Source organism: Mizuhopecten yessoensis, unplaced genomic scaffold, assembly GCF_002113885.1.
Source record: "Mizuhopecten yessoensis strain PY_sf001 unplaced genomic scaffold, ASM211388v2 scaffold11087, whole genome shotgun sequence".
Taxonomy (NCBI): Eukaryota; Metazoa; Mollusca; class Bivalvia; order Pectinida; family Pectinidae; genus Mizuhopecten; species Mizuhopecten yessoensis.
This window is the reverse complement of record NW_018408873.1, coordinates 228,458-255,077: the sequence shown is the minus strand read 5'-3', so window position 1 is coordinate 255,077 and position 26,620 is coordinate 228,458. Positions and strand designations below refer to the sequence as shown.

The 26,620-nt window shown below is 38.4% G+C and overlaps 1 protein-coding gene across 4 annotated transcripts in view; it reads right to left on the bottom strand.

The window, feature by feature from the left end:
* LOC110465532 (ATP-citrate synthase-like) overlaps positions 1-26,620 on the bottom strand; it is a 78,676-nt gene that overhangs the window by 32,717 nt on the left and 19,339 nt on the right. For all 4 annotated transcript variants that reach the window (XM_021521427.1, XM_021521429.1, XM_021521431.1 and 1 more), the window contains exons 2-11: positions 25,643-25,802; positions 22,662-22,784; positions 15,307-15,369; positions 12,417-12,515; positions 8,527-8,618; positions 7,971-8,050; positions 7,291-7,421; positions 5,539-5,657; positions 4,951-5,087; positions 2,914-2,975 (exon numbers count right to left, since the gene is read on the bottom strand). In XM_021521427.1, the coding sequence (XP_021377102.1) occupies positions 2,914-2,975; positions 4,951-5,087; positions 5,539-5,657; positions 7,291-7,421; positions 7,971-8,050; positions 8,527-8,618; positions 12,417-12,515; positions 15,307-15,369; positions 22,662-22,784; positions 25,643-25,792 (1,056 nt within the window). In that variant the 5' untranslated portion in view covers positions 25,793-25,802. The remainder of the gene's footprint in view (positions 1-2,913; positions 2,976-4,950; positions 5,088-5,538; positions 5,658-7,290; positions 7,422-7,970; positions 8,051-8,526; positions 8,619-12,416; positions 12,516-15,306; positions 15,370-22,661; positions 22,785-25,642; positions 25,803-26,620) is intronic.

Here is a 26,620-nt window from a genome sequence, read left to right as displayed (position 1 = left end):
ACAGCCTACCAAGGACATTGATAGACTCCCTACCAAGTACATTGATAGACTCCCTACCAAGGACATTGATAGACTCCCTACCAAGGATATTGATAGACTCCCTACCAAGGACATTGATAGACTTCCTACCAAGGACATTGATAGACTCCCTACCAAGGACATTGATAGACTCCCTACTTGATAGACTCCCTACCAAGGACATTGTTAGACTCCCTACCAAGGACATTGATAGACTTCCTTCCAAGGACATTGATAGACTCCCTACCAGGGACATTGAAAGACTACCTACCAAGGACATTGAAAGACTCCCTACCAAGGACATTGATAGACTCCCTACCAAGGACATTGAAAGACTCCCTACCAAGGACATTGAAAGACTCCCTATCAAGGACATTGATAGACACCCTACCAAGGACATTGCTAGACAGCCTACCAAGGACATCGATAGACTCCCTACCAAGGACATTGATAGACTCCCTACCAAGGACATTGATAGACTCCCCTACCAAGGACATTGATAGACTCCCCTACCAAGGACATTGATAGACTTCCTACCAAGGACACTGATAGACTCCCTACCAAGGACATTGATATACTCCCTACCAAGGACATTGAAAGACTCCCTATCAAGGACATTGATAGACACCCTACCAAGGACATTGATAGACAGGCTACCAAGGACATCGATAGACTCCCTACCAAGGACATTGATAGACTCTCTACCAAGGACATTGAAAGACTCCCTATCAAGGAAATTGATAGACACCCTACCAGGGACATTGATAGACTCCCTGCCAAGGACATTGATAGACTTCCTACCAAGGACATTGATACACACCCCCCCAAGGACATTGATAGACTCTCTACCAAGGACATTGAAAGTCTCCCTATCAAGGACATTGAGAGACACCCTACCAAGGACACTGATAGACTCAAGGATATTGATAGACTCCATTGATAGACTCCCTACCAGGTACATTGATAGACTCCATACCAAGGACATTGATAGACTTCCTACCAAGGACACTGAGAGACTCCCTACCAAGGACACCTACCAAGGACATTGATATAATCCCTACCAAGGACATTGAAAGACTCCCTATCAAGGACATTGAGAGACACCCTACCAAGGACACTGATAGACTCCCTATCAAGGACATTGATAGACACTCTACCAAGGACATTGATAGACCCCCTACCAAGGACATTGATACACACCCCCCCAAGGACATTGATAGACTTGATAGACTCCCCTACCAAGGACATTAATAGACACCCTACCAAGGATATTGATAGACTCCCTGCCAAGGACATTGATAGACTCTCTACCAAGGACATTGAAAGACAGGCTACCAAGGACATTGATAGAGTCCCTACCAAGGACATTGATAAACTTCCTACCAAGGACACTGATAGACTCAAGGATATTGATAGACTCCCTACCAGGGACATTGATAGACACCCTGCCAAGGACATTGATAGACTCTCTACCAAGGACATTGAAAGACTCCCTACAAAGGACATTGATAGACTCCCGACCAAGGACATTGATAGACTTCCTACCAAGGACATTGATAAACTTCCTACCAAGGACACTGATAGACTCAAGGATATTGATAGACTCCATTGATAGACTCCCTACCAGGTACATTGATAGACTCCCTGCCAAGGACATTGATAGACTCCTTACCAAAGACATTGATAGACACCCTACCAAGGACATTGATAGACTCCCTACCTAGGACATTGATAGACACCCTACCAAGGATATTGATAGACTCCCTACCAAGGACATTGATAGACTCCCTACCAAGGACATTGATATACTCCCTACCAAGGACATTGATAGACTCCCTACCAAGGACATTGATATACTCCCTACCAAGGCCATTGATAGACACCCTACCAAGGCCATTGATAGACTCCCTACCAAGGACATTGATAAACTCCCTACCAAGGACATTGATAGACTCCCTACCAGGTACATTTCTAGACTCCCTACCAAGGACATTGATAGACTCTGTACCAAGGACATTGATAGACTCCCTACCAAGGACATTGATAGACTCCCTACCAAGGCCATTGATAGACTCCCTACCAAGGCCATTGATAGACAACCTACCAAGGCCATTGATAGACAACCTACCAAGGCCATTGATAGACACCCTACCAAGGAAATTGATAGACTCCCTACCAAGGCCATTGATATACACCCTACCAAGGCCATTGATAGACACCCTACCAAGGAAATTGATAGACTCCCTACCAAGTACATTGATAAACTCCCTACCAAGGACATTAATAGATTCCCTACCAAGGACATTGATATACTCCCTCCCAAGGCCATTGATAGATACCCTACCAAGGCCATTGATAGACAACCTACCAAGGCCATTGATAGACACCCTACCAAGGAAATTGATAGACTCCCTACCAAGGATATTGATAGACTCCCTACCAAGTACATTGATAGACTCCCTACCAAGTACATTGATAAACTCCCTACCAAGGACATTAATAGATTCCCTACCAAGGACATTGATAGCCTACCAAGGACATTGATAGACAGCCTACCAAGGACATCGATAGACTCCCTACCAAGGACATGGATAGACTCCCTACCAGGTACATTTATAGACTCCCTACCAAGGACACTGATAGACTCCCTACCAAGGATATTGAAAGACTCCCTACCAAGGACATTGTTAGACTCCCTACCAAGGACATGGATAGACTCCCTACCAGGTACATTTCTGGACTCCCTACCAAGGACATTGTTAGACTCCCTACCAAGGACATGGATAGACTCCCTACCAGGTACATTTCTGGACTCCCTACCAAGGACATTGGTAGACACCCTACCAAGGACATTGATAGACTCCCTACCAAGGACAGCTTGGGTACAACACTTACCTTAAATGTGGCAGCGACGTTGGTGAAGTTAGCAATTCCTCCTCCAACAATCAGGATCTTACCTGAAAATTATACAAACAATAATTATCATCAGCAGGAGATTTTTTCCGGGAAATCTTTTTCTAGACTATATTTTCCTAAATACAGTATTGTCACAATATCACTCACTATTTAAATACAATGACATTTGTGTACAATTACAACACTCCATAAATACTTTGACTTTTTTTACAGCAGTAATGATGACTGTAAGTTGTTTAATTTTGCAGGGCTAATATTTCCTAAATCAGAACTAGTTCATGGGGATTGAATTTAACACAACATGGCTACATAAAACTATCACGCTCACCAGGCTACTTTTGCATTTGGGTAATAGGATTTATTTTTCAAGTGTTTTGTGAAATAACATAAAATGCAATATTGAATGGTTGTTTCGGCAGAAAATTGGTAAGCAGATTTTTACTTTTATCTAAGTCACCGAGATGGTAATTCATGGTATTCCTGTTCTCTGGGTATTTAATTTCATGCTGTCTTTGGTGACTGTGTAATGGTCTACACATTTCCTCTTCTATCTGTCTTTTACGAACTGTCACTGACTGTATTATCACTTTACCACATAATGGCGTTTTTTTTTATGTAGTACGTCCTATTAACAGCTATGGTGCTTTAAGGATTCGCCAGGTTCTGGTAATGGAGGATAGCCGGAGTGCCCAGAGATAAACCACCAACCTGCAGTCAGTACCTGGCGATTGCCCCACATAACCTGTGACCCAGTGGTGGAGGGCTAGTGATCATAGAGTCTGATACCGCCTTAACTACTCTACCACCACTACCGACCTCTTAATGACCTTTAATGTTACAAGGAGCTTGTAAACAACATCAAATTTTAATACTGTGGAACCTCCACCAGTTCTATGCAATGTAAGGGTGCTCTGTGACTGTGACCTCTACACCTCCCCACTACCCGTACCCCGCGGTAACCATCACCAATCTACATACATACCCTTAGCATTGTCTGGGGATCCAATGATACAGTGATTCATGAATTATAACATCTTATGTTACCATCTTTATTGCTCATGATGTTGTTTTACTCATACTTCATAATATGAAATGTTAATGTGTACTTTCTTTCATGGTTTGGACCTTTCAAATTATTTGTGGGTACAATTTTTTGCGGTTAGCCTGGACAACGAAATTGTTACATGATCATATTTTTACACCTACAATGTAAATACTTCATTTTGTGTGCACATTTTTGATTGGAATGAAGTTTATATAGTTTTCACATTTTCGTTGTGTATATTCTTTCTTGTTGTAGAAATATTTGTTGTATTTATATTCGTGGTTCCGTAGCAACCCCGAAAACAATGAAAGTTTATACACAACGAACATATTTCACGTTATACAGTATTCAATTTTACTACAAAGGAAAAATCTGACATTTCTAAATAATTAATTCACATATTTTTTTAAATCATTCTAAAACGTTAAATTGTGGAAATTAAATTAATGGCATAAAATAATTGCATGCTTGGTTATTTTAATATTTACAAAAAATATAGTGAAAATAGAATTCAGAACATCTAAGCTTCTGAACCAATACAAAAAAGCTCATTGATATTTCCATGTACAGTGAAACCTTACTCTGGACATTTTTGTGTGAAAAACTTGTCTTTGCCAAGTCTCTCTTTTTTGGAGTGAAACTTTCAATTTTTCACCTTCAATTTTACTTTAGAAATCAGATGAATTCCTTCCCTCATGCTTTTTACTTAAATTCAATTTGAAATTCAATTTCTTCCACTAAAAAGTTTATAAAGTTGAAAATATGTGATGTAGCACCATAGTGTTTTAAGTTAGAGAATGACATGCCCTGAACGCTATTGAGTCATTAACATATTCACCCCTGTAGACACATTTGAACTCTTTCAATTCAAAGGTTGGACTAGTTCACTCGAAATTTCAAGGGTGAATTAATTAATTGAAAGTGTTGACCCCTGAAAATTCCCCTGTTGAGTACAATCAAACAGTACGTACCATCGGGGTGGGTATCTTGTGTCATCAGACTAAGGATGGTCTTGGCGTATTCGTACGTCTGTTGTTCGCTGGGTGCTCCAGAATACTCGCCGTAGTTGGCTAGCTCGGGAGCTCCTCCCAAGTCGCAGATGGTATCCCTGGAAAGGCAAGAAAACACAAGTTTGAAATACGTGTGAAAAGTTTTATCATACCATTTGATCGTCTCATTATTTTTTTCTACCTGTTTTATCAGATTTTATTTGACATAGAAATGAAAATGTCGAAAAATTCTAAGAAGCTTAATCTTACATTTGGACCTTGTAGATGTTAAATAGAGAATAGAAAGTATGCACTGCAAACTACTTCATGATTTGTAAAAGGCAACTAATGTGGGAAGCTCCAATAGCATTGAGGAGTTTATTTTGCGCCCGCTATTTGGTAACACGAAAGTGACCAAAATTTCTGTTAAATCCATTGCAGTACTTGGGATTTCTTCTCTCTCTCTCCTTTCTGCTTCTCATTCATAATGTATTACGTGTCAATACTTCACTCTTGGCCTCGGTGTTGAGTGTTTTCCCAAGTTTCATAATAACAAATGTGGCAACTTACGCAAATATGACGGAGGCTCCGCCCCCTGCCACCATTGTCCAGATCCGACCCTTCTTGTTTAGGATGGTCAGCTTGAGAGAGGCACCACTCTTTGCATCAAGATCCGCAATATATGCTTCCTATGAAATACAGGCAAAAAAATAATTCACCATTTTCTATGAATACTGAAAAGCAAAATACAGCAGACTGCTGCAAAACAGGTCTTTTTTGGTTTCCATGATAGTATACAAGTTATTAATCACATGTATATTATATACATTCACAACCTGATTAGACATTTATAACTTGATCAATTCTCAACAAAATGTCACCCCTTCAGTCAGTACTGTATAACAACAAAATGTCACCCCTTCAGTCAGTACTGTATAACAACAAAATATCACCCCTTCACTCAGTACTGTATAACATGAAATGTCACCCCTTCAGTCAGTACTGTATAACATGAAATGTCACCCCTTCAGTCAGTACTGTATCACATGAAATGTCACACCTTCAGTCAGTACTGAATAACAACAAAATGTCAACCCTTCAGTCAGTACTGTAAAACAACAAAATGTCACCACTTCAGTCAGTACTGTATACCAACAAAATGTCACCGCTTCAGTCAGGACTGTATATCAACAAAATGTCACCCTTCAGTCAGTACTGTATAACAACAAAATGACACCCCTTCAGTCAGTACTCTATAACATGAAATGTCACCCCATCACTCAGTACTGTATAACATCAAAATATCACCCCTTCAGTCAGTTCTGTATAACATGAAATGTCACCCCTTCCCTCTGTACTGTATAACAACAAAATGTTACCCCTTCAGTCAGTACTATATAACAACAAAATATCCCCCCTTCAGTCAGTACTATATAACAACAAAATATCTCCCCTTCAGTCAGTACTATATAACAACAAAATATCTCCCCTTCAGTCAGTACTGAATAACAACAAAATGTCAACCCTTCAGTCCGTACCGTATAACAACAAAATGTCCCCCTTCAGTCAGTACTCTATAACATGAAATGTCACCCCTTCGCTCAGTACTGTATAACATCAAAAGTCACCCCTTCAGTCAGTACTGTATAACAACAAAATGTCACCCTTTCAGTCAGTACTGTATAACATGTGGTTTTCGTGGTTACTATTGAACTACGAAATTAATACAACGAATTTGAATGATATACGTGTCTACTGTTTATTAATATAGGATATCTATGAAAATTTGTACCACGAATGTTCTAAAAGGCTTCAAACCACGAGGGGGAAGTACCCACGGACATTTCGTGTTTAACAGTATTTCACATGTACATTTTAGTATTTTGAAGTTTGAGAAGATGTCTCTGATTGGTCCAGATTGTTGACAATAGTTCCTGAGTGATTTTCAATAACATATTTATTCATGGTATGTTATTATTATAAGCAGTCAAAATGTATGCAAGCCCTAAAGTAATATTTGAAGAAGGAAATTATTCTAAAAACATTTTCTAATGACTAATGCTTTACCTATGCAGCAGATGTTGCTGACACTGACAAACTAAATTCTGATCACTGAGCCTCATTTTTATTAACTTGTCAAGAATAGTTTGGTGGGTACAAGGAGATTGGGTAGATACCCTAAGTAGTAGAGGAAATATTTCCTATAACCCACTCACCCCTGTAATTTCATAATGAACTATTCCAACCTTTGAATTGGAAGTCTTCAAATGTGACTTCAGGGGTGAATGAGTTAATTGTCTTTCCATCAAGGATTTTTCTTACCTCAGGAAGTGCGTCCCTACCAAAGGGTGGAGGGAAGGTCATTTCTCCCCACTTAGCCTTACATAGGTACTCAGCACACTGGTCGATCTTGGCTGCAAGGTCCAGTATGTAGAGCTTTCCTCCCGTAAACACTGTTGAGTCGGAGGTATTAAAACATGAATCTCTCAGAAAGTTAATCTGTGGCTTTTCTAGATGTGAAACATTATGAATCTCTCAGAAAGTTAATCTGTGGCTTTTCTAGATGTGAAACATTATGAATCTCTCAAGAAGTTCTGTTTTACTGAGAATTTAACCTGTAGCGATTCGAGATATGAAAAATTGTGAATTGTGAAATTGCCTGTCCTGTTGTTTGAAGATATTTCTAGACAAAAATTGTTCCTGTATAAAAAAGTGATGTCATGAATAAGCAGACCACACATCTTGCTATTTCTCTAATACTCCAATACACTTAGTGCTACTTATTACACCTCTCTGGGCCTATAACAGGTCACATAAAGTACAATGTAATTACAGTATAGGGTTGCTCAACCATGGTAGCTTGTTACTTTCAAATAGCACTTATCAACAATAAATTATAAATTTTTAGGATTTTGAATTATATTTTTTTTCATAAAATAAGCTTTAAGGATCATTTCCTCTATCAGTTTTTCCCGGAGAAACTGTCAAAATCTCTGCCTTACCGAGTGGGTTGATCTCCAGGTAGGTGAAGTGTAGGTCCTTAAAGGCCTCATACAGAGCCAGTAAAAATGTTGTCAGCACACTGTAAACAGGGACACAGAAGCATATTACAAGTTTCTGGACAGACATAATGAATCTGCACCGTATGTAGTACAAATGTTTACGTAACATAGCTTGGCCCTTTCTTAAATACAGTGGACAATCTTATCTCATCAGGGGGCATTTTTATTGAAGATCTGTAATAAGACTGGATTAGAAATATTTACTGTTGGTTTTAACTTGTGGACTCTACTAAATGTAAACCATCATATTAAATATCATAAAATAGTACACAGAAAACTGTTATAGGAGAAATATATGTTACCAATTTATTTTCGCCCTTTTTACCCTTGAATGAGAGTGTGAATTCAATGCCAGGTGGATAACATTGCACGTCAACCTTAACTTCATACTAAACCTTGTCTATTTTTACAGTGAAATAGTGTTACTGTTAATGTCACATTCCTGATAATAACACATGACATTAACTGTAACAGACCTGCGAGTCGCTGACCTTACCTGTGTGCTGCAGCAGGAACGTTTACAAGCAGTGTGGAAGTAATGGCATCCGCTGTCAAATCCTCCCCGACCGGTACGTCAAGTTTGACTGCCTAGAACAACATAGTTTTATTTTAGTCATTTTTGCATGATGTTGTATTTGTACCTATTTTAAGCTTTGGTTTTCAAAAACACTTTTTTAGTTGTTGTCCCAACATTTTGACATTACAAAGTGTGAACAACATATTTTCTTTTTCAATGTAGCTTTACCTTGAATATAAACTCTTAAACATTAATAACAACAAAACTAGTCCATAAGAAACATTAATAAAACAAAACTAGTCCATAAGGAAGAATATACTTCAAGACCTCTGGTTTTATGTTTAGTTTCGTAGTATAAGTGTAAAGTGTGACATTTCTTCCGGTTTTATTATTTAATTATAACCATTCTGCAAACAAATACAATGTAATAGATAGTTGGCAGCATTATTAGTCTCAGTTTGAGTGGAATAGGATTTTTTTGTCCTTATTTCACTTTTGGCCTTAAACTTGAAGGCAAGTTCAAGATAGAAGAGAATAAATATGAACTATCTCTAGTTACCTAGTGAACAAATTAGAAATAAAGAAGTGGCAAGAGAAAAAATATGTGAACAATGTACAGAAAAATGATAAGATATACCCTTCACAATTATATCTGTGATTTAAGTTGAGTTATTTCCCTTCAGGCAATTTTTTAACCTTATACATTATGCCAGTCCTGTGATTTGAATTCAAGGTACCTCTCAAGCTGACTTAAACATTATATCTGTGGGTTTTGTGACAGTTGTTTCTCTTCAGGCTATATGCTACCTTAAACACTTAGTATAAATTTGTATTAGGTTTAAGGCTGTATGCTTCCTTCCACATTATCTCCCTCTGGGTTTTGTGACAGTTGTCTCCCTTCAGGTTATATGCTACCTTCAATACTTAACCTAAGTTTTGTATTAGAGTTAAGGCTGTATGCTTCCTTCCACATTATATCTGTGGGTTTTGTGACAGTTGTCTCCCTTCAGGCTATATGCTACCTTAAACACCTAATATAAGTTTTGTATTAGGTTTAAGGCTGTATGCTTCCTTCCACATTATCTCCCTCTGGGTTTTGTGACAGTTGTCTCCCTTCAGGTTATATGCTACCTTCAACACTTAACCTAAGTTTTGTATTAGAGTTAAGGCTGTATGCTTCCTTCCACATTATCTCTCTGGGTTTTGTGACAGTTGTCTCTCTTCAGGATATGTGCTACCTAAATACTTAACCTAAGTTTTGTATTAGGATTAAGGCTGTATGCTTCCTTCCACATTATCTCTGTGGGTGTTGTGACAGTTGTCTCCCTTCAGGTTATATGCTACCTTCAACACTTAACATAAGTTTTGTATTAGAGTTGAGGCTGTATGCTACCTTTCACAATATCTCCCTCTGGGTTTTGTGACAGTCGTCTCCCTTCAGGTTATATGCTACCTTCAACACTTAACATAAGTTTTGTATTAGAGTTGAGGCTGTATGCTTCCTTTCACAATATCTCCCTCTGGGTTTTGTGACAGTTGTCTCCCTTCAGGTTATAAGCTACCTTAAACACTTAACCTAAGTTTTGTATTAGAGTTAAGGCTGTATGCTACCTTCCACATTATTCCTGTGATTTGTGTTTGATTTAAGGTTATATGCTACCTCTGTGTATGGGTTTACTTCCTTCAGGTGATATGCTACTTTATACATTGTACCCTTGACTGGTATAAGAGTAATATCCCTTAAGTATCTTATTGAACAATTTTGAACTTAGTGTTACATGTGAATGTAACTCAAAAGTGCATGACATCAACCAGTTCAAAAAAGATAGTTGAGATGTTTAATAGAAATTAACTCTTTTGGAAATGAGATGCATATCACAATGTGGTATCGTTCATGATTATTTGAGATTTTTTTTCAATAATTTCAGAAAAATGACTTCCTCTATTCTATTCAGTTACATTTTGAGGAAACATTCATGGTAAAACATAGCCTAGCTTTGCATGCAACCATTATTGATCTATTGTCTCACAAATACCCCACAGCATCGCTTCAAACCAAGTCACACAGATTTAAAAGGCTTCCTACAGAGATTCCATAGGTCTATCTACAAAAACACAAGTTTTACTTCACTAGATCCTGCAGTTCAAAGTGCTGTAAGCTTAAATATGTGTCGAAAAAATTTACTTTGGTGATATTTTCTTACCACAGTAAAAATTCTGCAATTTTTTGTAATTCAAGTGCATACGAATCACTACTTACATCAGTAAAATATTATAATGACATATTTTGTTTCATAAAATATTGATACAAAAATCCAGTTTAATGCAATGTTAAGTTGACGAGTCTTTAAGAAACCCAGACAGCTAGTCAGTGCTACTTAAACACAAGACATATGTCCTCTTTAGCAGACAGGCCTGTGGGCATGGGGATCTATAATGATACATAATGCATGTAATATTGTATCTTCCAGATATATGGGTTTCTGCTTGATGTAATTTCTGTAAAAGCTAATTGAAATGGTGAAATTCTATATGAAATGGACTTGAAATCAAATAAATTGTCTAATCTCTGTGTTACAGAGGATTTGTAGCATAATGAGGTTAGTTTTTGGTTAGATGCCTATTTTTAGATTGTCTGAAAGGTGATACATTAATGACAGGGAATAGCCATGTTTTTAACAAACTGGGCCTTGAGACAAGTGTTTAAAGATATAAGCTTGCAAAATGTTGAATACTTTTCCAAATCTACATTCTGTAAACTATCAAAATAGGCCCTATGTAATATAATGTATAATGCCAACAATAATAAGACAAATATTCTGTTTTACACAAACACAGGCCAACTAAATCTTACATAAAGCACACACAGGCAATCAACTCCAGTATATACTTATCAAAGTTATACTCTATACTATACTGTGCACAAGTGGACATTTTCATGGTTTGAAAATGCTTCCATTTTTCGTGTCAAGTAAATTTTAGCAAAAATATTTACATGTCAATATCTATTTATAGATTATATAGATTATAGATGTCTGGAATATATAGATTTCAGAACCAATGCCAAAATAAAATGCAAGAATTTTCACATTTCACCCGCAGCCCAAAAAACCTCCACTTATGTGGTATATAATACTAATAACACATAACATAAAGCCAACACTGGCACACAAATGTTTGTATACTGTCGACAAAGAAAGTACACCGTCTCTCTTCTTCAAGATAATTATAAACTGAACAAGCAGTTTCAGTCCACTTGCTACAATGTAAGGTGCAGCAATTGAATTTCATGCAGTCAAATTTGTATGGCCCCTGGACCAAAGGTATGCATCAAAAGTTCAAGATGGCTGTCACATAACCTGGGTTTAAGTGAAGGTCTTAATCTTTCTACCGATTTCTAGGATCTAGCTATACATATATCCTCTTGATAAAAGTACAGCAGTATTTAATAGATGATTTAAAAAAACAACAACTGGATAATGGGCAAATGATTAGGTCAAAAATACGTGTTTCCTGTTTCTGCTTGAAAAAAGTTGGGGTGGGTAAAGCAGTTTTTTTTTTTTTTTTTTACTATGCTTATTTAGAGCAGGAGTTCTGACTTTAACACTTCTTATCACTAAATGCCAAAACAACTTTAGGTAGGCACACAGGGTAGACAGGGTAGGTAGGGTAAACAGGGTAGGTAGGGTAGACGGGGTAGACAGGGTAGGTAGGGTAAACAGGGTAGGTAGGGTAAACAGGGTGGGTAGGGTAGACAGGGTAGACAGGGTAGGTAGGGTAGACAGGGTGGGTAGGGTAGACAGGGTAGGTAGGGTAGACAGGGTAGGTAGGAAAACCGGAAACATACATATTCTTTGTTTTGGCCTTACCTTGGCATCAACGTCGCCAATGTCCACACCACCCTCGTGGTGGAACAGAATACTGTCCGCGTGTCTGTGGGAATATATACACACGTAGAACTCTTCATCCTGTGAAAACAAAAACAACATCCTATTAGAATCTGATATCTCTAGGTTATATTCGAGATTTTACATCATTTCAGCAATGCAGTCATATGATGGCAAGGATACCTAGTTAATATGACGATGGTCGATAGGTATATCTAGTTAATATGACAATGGTCGATAGAGATATCTAGTTAATATGACGATGGTTGATAGGGATATCTAGTTAATATGATGATGGTGGCTAGGGATATCTAGTTAATATGGCGATTGTCCATAGGGATATCTAGTAAATATGGCGATGGTCGATAGGGATATCTAGTAAATATGATGATGGTCGATAGGGATATTTGGTTAATATGACAATGGTCGATAGGGATATCTAGTAAATATGACGATGGTCGATAGGGATTTCTAGTTAATATGACGATGGTCGATAGGGATATCTAGTTAATATGACGATGGTCGATAGGGATATCTAGTAAATATGACGATGGTCGATAGGGATATCTAGTTAATATGACGATGGTCGATAGGGATATCTAGTTAATATGACGATGGTCGATAGGGATATCTAGTTAATATGACGATGGTCGATAGGGATATCTAGTTAATATGACGATGGTCGATAGGGATATCTAGTTAATATGACGATGGTCGATAGGGATATCTAGTTAATATGACGATGGTCGATAGGGATATCTAGTTAATATGACGATGGTCGATAGGGATATCTAGTTAATATGACGATGGTCGATAGGGATATCTAGTTAATATGACGATGGTCGATAGGGATATCTAGTTAATATGACGATGGTCGATAGGGATATCTAGTTAATATGACGATGGTCGATAGGGATATCTAGTTAATATGACGATGGTCGATAGGGATATCTAGTTAATATGACGATGGTCGATAGGGATATCTAGTTAATATGACGATGGTCGATAGGGATATCTAGTTAATATGACGATGGTCGATAGGGATATCTAGTTAATATGACGATGGTCGATAGGGATATCTAGTTAATATGACGATGGTCGATAGGGATATCTAGTTAATATGACGATGGTCGATAGGGATATCTAGTTAATATGACGATGGTCGATAGGGATATCTAGTTAATATGACGATGGTCGATAGGGATATCTAGTTAATATGACGATGGTCGATAGGGATATCTAGTTAATATGACGATGGTCGATAGGGATATCTAGTTAATATGACGATGGTCGATAGGGATATCTAGTTAATATGACGATGGTCGATAGGGAAATCTAGTTAATATGACGATGGTCGATAGGGATATCTAGTTAATATGATCAATAGGATATCTAGTTAATATGACGATGGTCGATATGGATATTTAGTTAATATGACGATGGTCAATATGGATATCTAGTAAATATGACGATGGTCGATAGGGATATCTAGTTAATATGACGATGGTCGATAGGGATATCTAGTTAATATGACGATGGTCGATAGGGATATCTAGTTAATATGACGATGGTCGATAGGGATATCTAGTTAATATGACGATGGTCGATAGGGATATCTAGTTAATATGACGATGGTCGATAGGGATATCTAGTTAATATGACGATGGTCGATAGGGATATCTAGTTAATATGACGATGGTCGATAGGGATATCTAGTTAATATGACGATGGTCGATAGGGATATCTAGTTAATATGACGATGGTCGATAGGGATATCTAGTTAATATGACGATGGTCGATAGGGATATCTAGTTAATATGACGATGGTCGATAGGGATATCTAGTTAATATGACGATGGTCGATAGGGATATCTAGTTAATATGACGATGGTCGATAGGGATATCTAGTTAATATGACGATGGTCGATAGGGATATCTAGTTAATATGACGATGGTCGATATGGATATCTAGTAAATATGACGATGGTCGATAGGGATATCTAGTTAATATGATGATGGTCGATAGGGATATCTAGTTAATATGACGATGGTCGATAGGGATATCTAGTTAATATGACGATGGTCGATAGGGATATCTAGTTAATATGACGATGGTCGATAGGGATATCTAGTTAATATGACGATGGTCGATAGGGATATCTAGTTAATATGACGATGGTCGATAGGGATATCTAGTTAATATGACGATGGTCGATAGGGATATCTAGTTAATATGACGATGGTCGATAGGGATATCTAGTTAATATGACGATGGTCGATATGGATATCTAGTAAATATGACGATAGTCGATAGGGATATCTAGTAAATATGACGAAGGTCGATAGGGATATCTAGTTAATATGATCAATAGGGATATCTAGGTTACTTACAACAGGATAATCATTCAGATCCAGGGAAACCTGTTTAATTTGACCACTAAGTGTGAAACCTGTTTAATTTGACCACTAAGTATCTCAACACCCTTGCTAATCCAGCATAATGATGTAAAACCACTTCTACTGAACACTACCCAATAAGACCTGTACATTCTGACATTTGTCTAATCTGACCATCCTATATTCCAGCATTTTGTCTAGTCCAACATATAGTAGTACTGTATAAGACTTGTATATTCAGACACTCTGTCATAAATCTGATCTATATTGTATTCCACAGCATGTCAGAGTAGACAGGTTTCACAATAATTAAAATTTTAACAAATTATTTTTGAAATAGGTGGGACTATCTAAATCGATATGAAGATGATGTTTGAATTATACAATTCAAAAGGAAATCACTTTGAACTGAAAGGGTATTTCGAATTGCTAAGTTATAAACACAGACGTTTTACTGTGACATAGGATCTCTTACCTGTGTGTGTGTGACAAATGGTTCAATGACAAAGTTCCTCAGCTTTCCCTGCGCAGCTCCAATCTGTAAAAAAAAAACAGGTATAAAACTAGTAGATTGATGATTACAACTATTTCAACTGTATCCTGATACATCCTAGACTGTCAACAATATTCCCATATCAGCAGAGACCATCAACAGTTCTACAGTAAAATCAAGGACCACAAATAGTATCTAAACGTCAACAGTGACCACTAATAGTTCTCCAGTAAAATGATGTCAACATGGACCACCAGCAGTGTCTGTTGTCAATTGATATAAACACACAATTATATATGATTATATTAACACATACCATCAACAGTGTCTGGATGTCAACACTGACAACTAAGTGTCTGGATGTCAACATTGACCAGCAACAATGCAAGGATGTCAACAAATACCATCAACAGTGCCTGGATATCAACAAAGACCTTCAATAATGTCTGGATGTCAACAAAGACCATCAATAATCTGGATGTCAACATTGACCATCAATAATGTCTGGATGTCATCAAAGACCATCAATAATGTCTGGATGTCATCAAAGACCATCAACAATGTCTGGATGTCATCAAAGACCATCAACAATGTCTGGATGTCATCAAAGACCATCAATAATGTCTGGATGTCAAAAAAGACCTTCAACAATGTCTGGATGTCAACAAAGACCATCAATAATGTCTGGATGTCAACAATGACCATCAATAATGCCTGGATGTCAACAAAGACCATCAATAATGTCTGGATGTCAACAAAGACCATCAACAATGCCTGGATGTCAACAAAGACCATCAATAATGTCTGGATGTCATCAAAGACCATCAACAATGTCTGGATGTCAACAAAGACCATCGACAATGTCTGGATGTCATCAAAGACCATCAATAATGTCCGGATGTCATCAAAGACCATCAATAATGTCTGGATGTCATCAAAGACCACCAACGATGCCTTGATGTCAACAAAGACCATCAACAATGTCTGGATGTCATCAAAGACCATCAATAATGTCTGGATGTCAACTTTGACAACTAAGTGTCTGAATGTCAACATATCTCACCAACTTGACCAACAGTCATCTGAATGTCAACAGAGATCATTACCAGTATCTGAATGTCAACACAGACCAGCAACAGTTTTCATGTCAACATATATTATCAAGTGTCTTAATGTCAAAGCAGACGAAGGATACAGAAGCCTCCGACATAAAACTTCCATTTTTACCATCACTGTAGTATATTTTTCTTGAATTAATTTCTACTGTACGCTTTATACTATGTCACCACTCTTATTAGAAGAAACAAAAAAATGTTGATTTGTTTGAGAACGATTTTACTGTCCCAATGTCAACAAACTATTGTCTCAAATTCAACAAAGACCAAAATCGTTTTAATGTCAACAAACAGGCAGGGGACAGAAGTCCCCAGCATCAAACAGTTATTTTTAAGCTGAGTATTGGTTATGGGGTCTTTATTAGGACGGGTATACATGTACTATGTTTTTCCCATTTTTCAGTGTAGGAACACAGACAACATGGATATGTGTAAGCCTACTTGTATGAGCAGCAGACGACACTTTCCCTCAGGTTCTGTACCCATATAACCTTTATATAACTCTGTACCACAGCTTCAGTGACAGGCAATATAAAGATTGGTGTCCCTCTGAACTTAACTTGTATGTTTCTTACTCCACAAATACCCTTCCCTGACTGTAGCTCTAAGTAATGACATGTTAGGAGTGTTTTCCCCGTAGACTGACGGATCCATTTCCTGACTGCTACACTTAAACACAATGTTATATCTCCCATGCCACTAAGTAGTGCCCTCAGGAATTTCTGTCAATATTTCTTGTTCAAACATCCCTAATGGAAAAGAATTGCATAAACACCATTTAGACAAGATGGTGTAACTGATTCAAAGTGCTTTAAGTGACGTAACATATGGATTATTTGTGTTGTTTTACATAAACAAGCCACATGCAGCCACACCACGTCCCCTCCTATGTACACTGTCACTGCATGTACATTTGTAGTTCATCTTCCTGGAGTTATCATTTCAATTTTTGCAATTTCAAAAACCATACTGATTTTTATTCCACCAATCCAAATGACGACAACCAAACAAATGTTGATTTGTTTAAGAATGGTTCACTTTGAACCCCAATAAAATCATGTTTCTCTTAATATCACTGGGCAATGTCAGAATACAATTTGATATTAAGGGAAATGTGATATTAAAAGAAGATATGTAGATGTATTTCTCTTGACATTTGCAGAGCTCTGTCAAAATCCAAATTGTCTAATTTTTATCTGAAGGAAATGAATTACAGTTGTTTGGAATTTAAATATTTGGAAACACTAGTAAAGCATCCACCCTCAAAAAAGATCAAATTACCATGGGTCTAACTTGGGATCTACCCTGTAACTTAACGCATCCTATACTTAGCAATGTTATTATCTCGGAATGTAAATGCATAGTATCAAAATGAATGATGAATACCTTGCCAGGTAATTGTAGGTCTGTAAAACTTCTACATAAAAGGGACAATATTGCAAGTAAAAAACACAATTCTAAAGTAGAGCACTTCTTCTCAATTATAAACTTGTGCAGTGAAGACGCTGTGGTGGCCGAGTGGTTCAGGCGTCTGACTGTCTATGATCACTAGCCCTCCACTACTGGGTCGTGGTGGCCCAGGGGTTCAGGCGTTTGACTGGCTATGATCACTAGCCCTCCACTACTGGGTCGTGGTGGCCCAGGGGTTCAGGCGTTTGACTGGCTATGATCACTAGCCCTCCACTACTGGGTCGTGGTGGCCCAGGGGTTCAGGCGTTTGACTGGCTATGATCACTAGCCCTCCACTACTGGGTCGTGGTGGCCCAGGGGTTCAGGCGTTTGACTGGCTATGATCACTAGCCCTCCACTACTGGGTCGTGGTGACCCAGTGGTTCAGGCGTCTGACTGTCTATGATCACTAGCCCTCCACTACTGGGTCGTGGTGGCCCAGGGGTTCAGGCGTTTGACTGGCTATGATCACTAGCCCTCCACTACTGGGTCGTGGTGGCCCAGGGGTTCAGGCGTTTGACTGGCTATGATCACTAGCCCTCCACTACTGGGTCGTGGTGGCCCAGGGGTTCAGGCGTTTGACTGGCTATGATCACTAGCCCTCCACTACTGGGTCGTGGCGGTCGAGTGGTTCAGGTGTTTGACTGTCTATGATCACTAGCCCTCCACTACTGGGTCGCGGTGGCCCAGTGGTTCAGGCGTTTGACGGTCTATGATCACTAGCCCTCCACTACTGGGTCGCGGTGGCCCAGTGGTTCAGGCGTTTGACGGTCTATGATCACTAGCCCTCCACTACTGGGTCGTGGTGGCCCAGTGGTTCAGGCGGTTGACTGTCTATGATCACTAGCCCTCCACTACTGGGTCGTGGTGGCCCAGGGGTTCAGGCGTTTGACTGGCTATGATCACTAGCCCTCCACTACTGGGTCGTGGTGGCCCAGGGGTTCAGGCGTTTGACTGGCTATGATCACTAGCCCTCCACTACTGGGTCGTGGTGGTCGAGTGGTTCAGGCGTTTGACTGTCTATTAAACTTGTGCAGTGAAGACGCTGTGGTGGCCGAGTGGTTCAGGCGTCTGACTGTCTATGGTCACTAGCCCTCCACCACTTGGTCGTGGTGGCCAAGGGGTTCAGGCGTTTGACTGTCTATGATCACTAGCCCTCCACTACTGGGTCGCGGTGGCCCAGTGGTTCAGGCGTTTGACGGTCTATGATCACTAGCCCTCCACTACTGGGTCGCGGTGGCCCAGTGGTTCAGGCGTTTGACGGTCTATGATCACTAGCCCTCCACTACTGGGTCGCGGTGGCCCAGTGGTTCAGGCGTTTGACGGTCTATGATCACTAGCCCTCCACTACTGGGTCGCGGTGGCCCAGTGGTTCAGGCGTTTGACGGTCTATGATCACTAGCCCTCCACTACTGGGTCGGGGTGGTCGAGTGGTTCAGGCGTTTGACTGTCTATTAAACTTGTGCAGTGAAGACGCTGTGGTGGCCGAGTGGTTCAGGCGTCTGACTGTCTATGGTCACTAGCCCTCCCCCACTTGGTCGTGGTGGCCGAGTGGTTCACGCGTCTGACTGTCTATGATCACTAGCCCTCCACTACTGGGTCGTGGTGGTCGAGTGGTTCAGGCGTTTGACTGTCTATGATCACTAGCCCTCCACTACTGTGTCAGGGTGGCCCAGTGGTTCAGGCGTCTGACTGTCTATGATCAATAGCCCTCCAACACTGGTTCGTGGGTCAGAGGCCTACATTGGACAGTCACCTGCAGAATCTGGCAGTAGGTCATGTTTTTTTCTCCTGGTATAAGTATAAGTATAAACAGACAGACCAGACTTCTGCAATGGTTCCAGTGATTTTTCCTAGTTTCACAGCTAAATACAGCTGTTTCTCAAGTCAAAAAAATGCTCAATTTCCCCAAAATTCAGAGCAAATGAGAAATATCTTCCTTTTGTCAATAGAAATATCGATTTATTTTCCAAATTCAAGTTGGAACAGGCTTCTGTAGAATTTTAGTAAAAAAACCCACTGGATTCATTTTAATCTTTAGGTCTAATATAACAAATTAGGGAGACATTTAAATACATATTGTAGTTAATACTGAAGTCTTTTTTATCCCACTAACAAGACATATATTGATTATTTTGTCACCGAAGATCAATCCACTCAGTGATCCCGTACAATGGTAGGTAATTACGATCTCTCTACTCCCCCGATTCCGCTGCTCGGCAGTACAGTATTTGGCTACCTCCTAAACAGCAGCGTGACAAACTGATTGTGGGGTTCTCAGAACATTGTCATGTAATCAATGGAGACTTCCTTAGTGTGGCACAGACCTCCAAGTTACACTAAACATCTTACATTGTAGAAGGGTATAACTAGATTTCTCATACATGTGCATTAGGAGTCTATACAAACTCTCTCTACAGGGTCTGTGATTGTCAGTATGATAAACACAGTTATACATGTACATGTCTACAAACTTAAAAGGTCAAATAACATTTAAACTTACACACACATCCTACGTTATCAGAAATATGAATGTTCAAAATCTGTATGTTATTGAATAGTTTTAATTGGCTTAACGTCTTACTGACAGCTAGAGTCGTCTAAGGATCACCGGGCCACTGCCAAAACTGTAACTAAACACATAAGAAACTGCTTCTTCTGACAAGACTATAGCTTGCTAAATTATAACATACCTTGTGGTTATTTTTATGCAAAAATAATAAATATGAAATGAACAAAATATAATCAACAACACACTGAGTATATAAAGTCTGAGTGTTTAAGTCTGAGTGTATAAAGAGCTAGTGCAGGATTTGAAAATGAATCTAGAGGTCATATAATCTCAAGATTTAAAAATTTTTGGAAACATGTTTTCAGAAATTAAGAATGATTTTTATTTGTATTTTTTGGTCAATCAACAACTGAAATGCATTTGGGCCTATTTCAAATTCATGGACATGTATACTTCATTTTCAGTTTGAATAATGATAAAAATAATACTGATTCAAACTTTTGCTTAATACATCTTGCTGTATACACCGGGAAATGTTCGCCACAGTTTTAACTATCATGACAATGAATGCAAGTACACAACATACAATATATAGTAATAACATGTGAAGGGCAAATTAGATTCTCACGGAAACGGGCAAATATTTGACCTGGCGAAAGTTGTCCGGTATATACAGTATATATATTCAACAATCGAACAATGACTACATTCAAAATGGAAATTGCATGATATTAAAATCCAGTACGACATTCACCTGTATGTTCAGTCCCTCGTTAAAAAGTCAATCACCACAGCACTGGTGTATTGGATCGATGTTCAACACGACTTTTACTACATGCTTAAAGAACTATAGGTTTGTCTTCATCCATAATTTACGATTCAGAGTTTCTATACGCTAATTATATATATAATGATCAACAGACAAGCTTGAATGAGATTCAGAATATTATAGAATGTAAGTGACCTTGACCTTCTGAAATTTTCAAAAAAAAATGTTCATCTCACCTGATAACGCAGAAAAATTCATTAAAATATGATTCTTAATCGCTAGAAGGATGTTATCCAGCTTGAGACTAGTAAATTCAGCTGTCACAGGAATTGTGTATTTACACCTTTAATGTCAGATGTTTCCTGTATATGTAACAGCCATTGTAATTTGTCAGTTTTATTACCAAGCTAACTATTAAAGTAATGTGAATCCTGTACATGTCTTACGATTAGTGTCAGAATACCACCTGTATTTATATCAAGTAAAATATGCTTGCTTGCTTAGTATATAGACAGATAGTATTGGTTATTTCTTAACTTTTGAATTAAGAAAGTTGTTTATCTGTCTTACTACAAAGTTAAATGATCTTTTTCTTTTCTTTTTATAGATCAGAAACCTCCAAACAAGCAACAGGAAATTGGATACAGCAATTATAGATGTATTTCAATGAGGGTGTTGGGGTAGTAGGGTTAGGGGGTAGGTAATGAAGATTGAGACAAAATTGTCATAATCATAATGTGACAATCAACTAATGCACCCCTGAAATTTCATCATGAACTATTCCAACCTTTGAATTGGAGGAGTTCAAATGTGTCTTTAGGGGTGACTGAGTTAAGGATCCCTGTCCCACTGCAGGAAAACCCCGAGAGAAATCCACTGTAGTCATGCATTAATCTCTGCTTAATTTGTGTTTTGGATATTACTGTAGCACAACTGGGCCCAGACACTTCTGTTGACCGGCAGCTCGGATCAGCTCGTCAGAGCAACAGAATAATGATCTGCAGTCTGGCCTCCTTCTAATTTTACAACCAGAACACTGTTGTTCGTTTTTTTGTTTATATAATTTTTTTCTTTAAAAAGTCCTGCAATATATGCTTTTCTGTGTAGAAAGGATTTATATCAAAAGTAGAGTCATGCTGAAAAGATAGTTTCCAATGCATATCTACAGTTTTTGGCAGTGGTACAGGGTGATCCTTATATATGTCCCACCTGTGTTAAGAGAGTCGCAACTTTTAATGCTTTGCAATGTAGAGAATGTTTCTTAACCTTAACCTGAATGAAGAGACCAAATGTTTGAAGGGACCAATATTTGGAATTCCCATAGGGGGTTTCCTAAATTTGAATTATTCTTAATCATATCAATTTGAAATTTAATAGTGGTGAATTGTTAAACTAACAAAACTTTGAGCAACAGGACCCTGCACTAACAACTGTACACAGCTTATGGTAATTGGGACCTGTATTGTCAACTTGACCTGGTGTATGTATTTACCTGGAAGTCCTTGCCTAGTTTGTGACTAAGCCATTCCTTGGCACCGTCTAGGTCGGTGCCTGCTTTTATCAGTCCCAGCTTCCCGCGCCGTTTAATCAGCTGGTCTGGCTTTACGACAAGTTTCTGTTGAAAAAAAAGCAAGACGAGGGTTAGGTCAAATAAAACATATATTTTTCTCTCTTTTCCGTGTGTGTATGATTGAGCTGTCCAGGGTAGGGAAAGGGGTATAAGGAATTTCTATCCTACAACCCGTTTCAACGATGACCTGACCATCACAAATTTGAAAAAGTCTAGATATGATGCTGCAATGTGGAAAGATAGAAAAAACGAGATAGAAATGAAACCTTTTACAATATATTGACCGTACAAGTTTGAAAGACAAGACTGTGTTTGCAAATATGTGGTATGCTTAACCTCGCCGACAGATTTTTTTTGTTAAAAAGCTCTGTAGAAAAGTTGATATTTTCAAAATGGTAGCCAGTCCAAATGCATTTTCATGGTTAATCTGTCAGCCCCGAGGGATTTTCAAATTTGGCAAAATTTCGGCCAAGCCTCAGGTTTAAACAAATTTGAAAACCCCTCAGGTGGAATTTCCTATCCTATACCCCTGGGCATGAAAGAGTCTTATAAACTTCAGAATCTTTCTTAGAACCACCTTAGTTGATGCATGACAATAAAAAGCTTGTCTAATACCAAAACAGAACTACATGTTTTATAACTTGTAAAATCTGGAAAACTATACATATCTGACAAGTTCTCAACATAGAAATGAGGGTCGTACCAGGTCAAAATGCAGGTCATGCCCACTAATTGCAGGTCATTTCAGTATGTAAACTTTTCACTGCAAAATACTTGTAAAGAGGACAACTTTCCCTCTTTCCAATTCATACCTTAATCATGTATTAGATTTTTGGAAGAGTCAAGGTTTACAAAGTTACAGCTATATGGGGAGAGTTTAGGAATGGCTATCAGACAACTGCTTATTTTATTATCTTGCTCCCAAAGAATAATCAGTGCTAATGTTTTACAAATGATATGGGATATTAACATGACACACAGATAGGGGATTTGGCAGTGATGTTAATAAAATTCCCCACTCTCCTCCTATTCATATATTTATTTTTTTAGAAAAATAGCATCTAAATAATAACTTTTTGATAGGGGATTATTTTTTATATAGAGGTACAGTATTAACCCTTTCACTGCTGAAGCCCACACTTGGACTCATCCACATCAATGCATGGTAGAGTCTACTAAAGTTACATAGGGGTGAAAGGGTTAAAAAATGTCCATGTTGTATTTATGCAAAATAGAAAGTCTCCAATACTTTTATGCGGAAGGTTAATTTTATCCATGAAACAAGGCTTAAATTGGATCAAGATGAATTGTTCAAACCTACAGTGTAAATTTAAGCTCTAGTCTTACATGTCAATAAGGAAAGGATATATAACCCTAAACAAACACACAACTTAATTGACCAACATTATTTCCTTTCATCCTATCATGAAATGAGATTTGAAAAAGAGGTTCATGGGCCTTAACGGTTGTTGTATACAATTGTTATTTGTTGTTTATGTGCTGCGACAAAGGACATGAGGCCCAGGGGCCTTAATAGCTTACCTGGTCTTTTTTAATGTAGAATAACAGTTATGGTGGAATAACATGTGTCAACAACCAGCACAACAAAATTACATGAGAACAGGCGAACTTCTAATATTAGTCTTTAAAAATCCTTTGGCCAAAGTGTCGTCATACGTTTTATTTATATATTGTTTCCCTTGATAAAGGAATCCTGTCGACGAGGTTGATGAAATGGTGGAATGGGGATGGGGTGGGGGGAGTTTCGTACAATTTACAATTTTGGTTCGTCTTTGGTCATGAAGCTTCCTTAAAAATCTTATTGAAATCAGTTCAGTTGTTTTTGAGAAGAAGTCAACAATTTTAATTGACGCATGACAACAGAAACAAGTGGCCCATGGGCCTAAACGGTCACCTGAGTCCTACAGTATTTATTTTTGTTGTTGAAATATGTACCAATTTGAGTACAAAATAGTTAAGTATAATGTTAACTTAAGTTTGTCAGGACCATGAGCTGATCATTCCTAGACCGAGTTTCAGTTAAATCGGCCTATTAGAACTTGTTTTTAAGTTTGAAATAGTTTTTCAAAATGGCGGCCGTGGTGGCCATATTGGATTTCTAAGCTACCCGAAAAATAACAACACTTTGTCAGGACCATAAGTCGAACATTCCTACAAAGTTTCAGTTCAATCGGCCCAGCAAAACTTGACTTTAAGTTTGAAATAGTTTTTCAAAATGGCGGCCGTGGGGCCATATTGGATTTCTGATCGACCCGAAAAATAACAACACTTTGTCAGGACCATGAGTCAATCATTTCTACTTAGTTTCAGTTCAATCGGCCCCGCAGAACTTGACTTTTAAGTTTGAAATAGTTTTTCGAAATGGCGGCCGTGACGGCCATATTGGATTTCTGATCGACCCGAAAAATAACAACACTTTGTCAGGACCATGNGTAGAACTTTACTTTAAGTTTGAAATAGTTTTTCAAAATGGCGGCCGTGTCGGCCATATTGGATTTCTGATCGACCCGAAAAATAACAACACTTTGTCAGGACCATGAGTCAATCATTCCTACTTAGTTTCAGTTCAATCGGCCCCGCAGAACTTGACTTTAAGTTTGAAATAGTTTTTCAAAATGGCGGCCATGGCGGCCATATTGGATTTCTGGTCGACCCGAAAAATAACAACACTTGGTCAGGGAGATGTCAGTAACCTTCCCATGAAATATTAATGAAATCCCTTTGCCAGTATTTCAGTTTAAGTTGAAAATGTAAAATGTTAACGGACGACGGATGACGGACGACGACGGATGAAGACGGATAGCAATAAGTTGAAAATAAGGTGACCTCAAACTGTCAAATGTTGAGACTTTTTATCAGGTGGCCTAAAAAGACTAACTCACCTCTGTCAATAGCCAGGGATGCTCTTGAGTCAGTGTGCTCCATGTGACATCCTCTGTTACCGTAGCAACGCGGTTACCTACAGCTGTGTCCTTAAGGAACTTGTTTAGGAGTTCCTTTCCTTTGGCTTCATAAATAGCTTTGGCCGACATCCTTCATCAACTTTATAAAAGAGAAAAAGTTAAATTACTGTCGCATGTTTATCACGTAACAATACTTTGCAACATATCTAATTTTTAAATGCTATACAAAACTAGAACACTGACAGGTCAGTAAGGGCCCCGTCTTGTGGCAATATATCCCCCATAATCATCAAGAAGTGATCTGCCCATATAGCTGAGCTTGAAGTTTGACATTTGGACTTCAAAAAGAATTGCAAGGAAGCAAAATATACATTTTACATGTACTATGATGTGAGTCTAGTTTCCTTCCACCTCCATATTTGCTGGGCTAACAGAAATGTAAATACCAGTGCAACACTCATTTGTTAGCTTTGATTTGTTTTATTTCACCTTATAAACCTCCTCCATCAAGAGCCAGGGTCAAAGTCAGAGATCAACTTTGTCATTGACCTTTGGACCCAAATGACCTTGACCATTAACCCAGTGACCCTGATCTTTGGTCAGTTGACTTATTCTTGAATTCAGACCAACATTGCTTCATAATGTCATAACAAAATGTTCATCAGTGAAAAATACAAAACTTGACCTTGACCCTTTGGACCCCGTGACCTGGACCTTTGGTCAATTGACTCTTTTTTTTTAATTCTGAGCAACATTGCTATAAAGTGTCATAGCGAAATGTTCACTAGTGAAAAGATACAAACTTTAACCTTGACCTTTGACCCAATGACCTTGACCTTTGGTCAGTCGACTCCTTGTTTAATTCTGATCAACTTTGCTTCATTATGTCATAACAAAATGTTCATCAGTGAAAAGATGCAAAATTTGACCTTGACCTTTGAATCTAATGACCTTGAC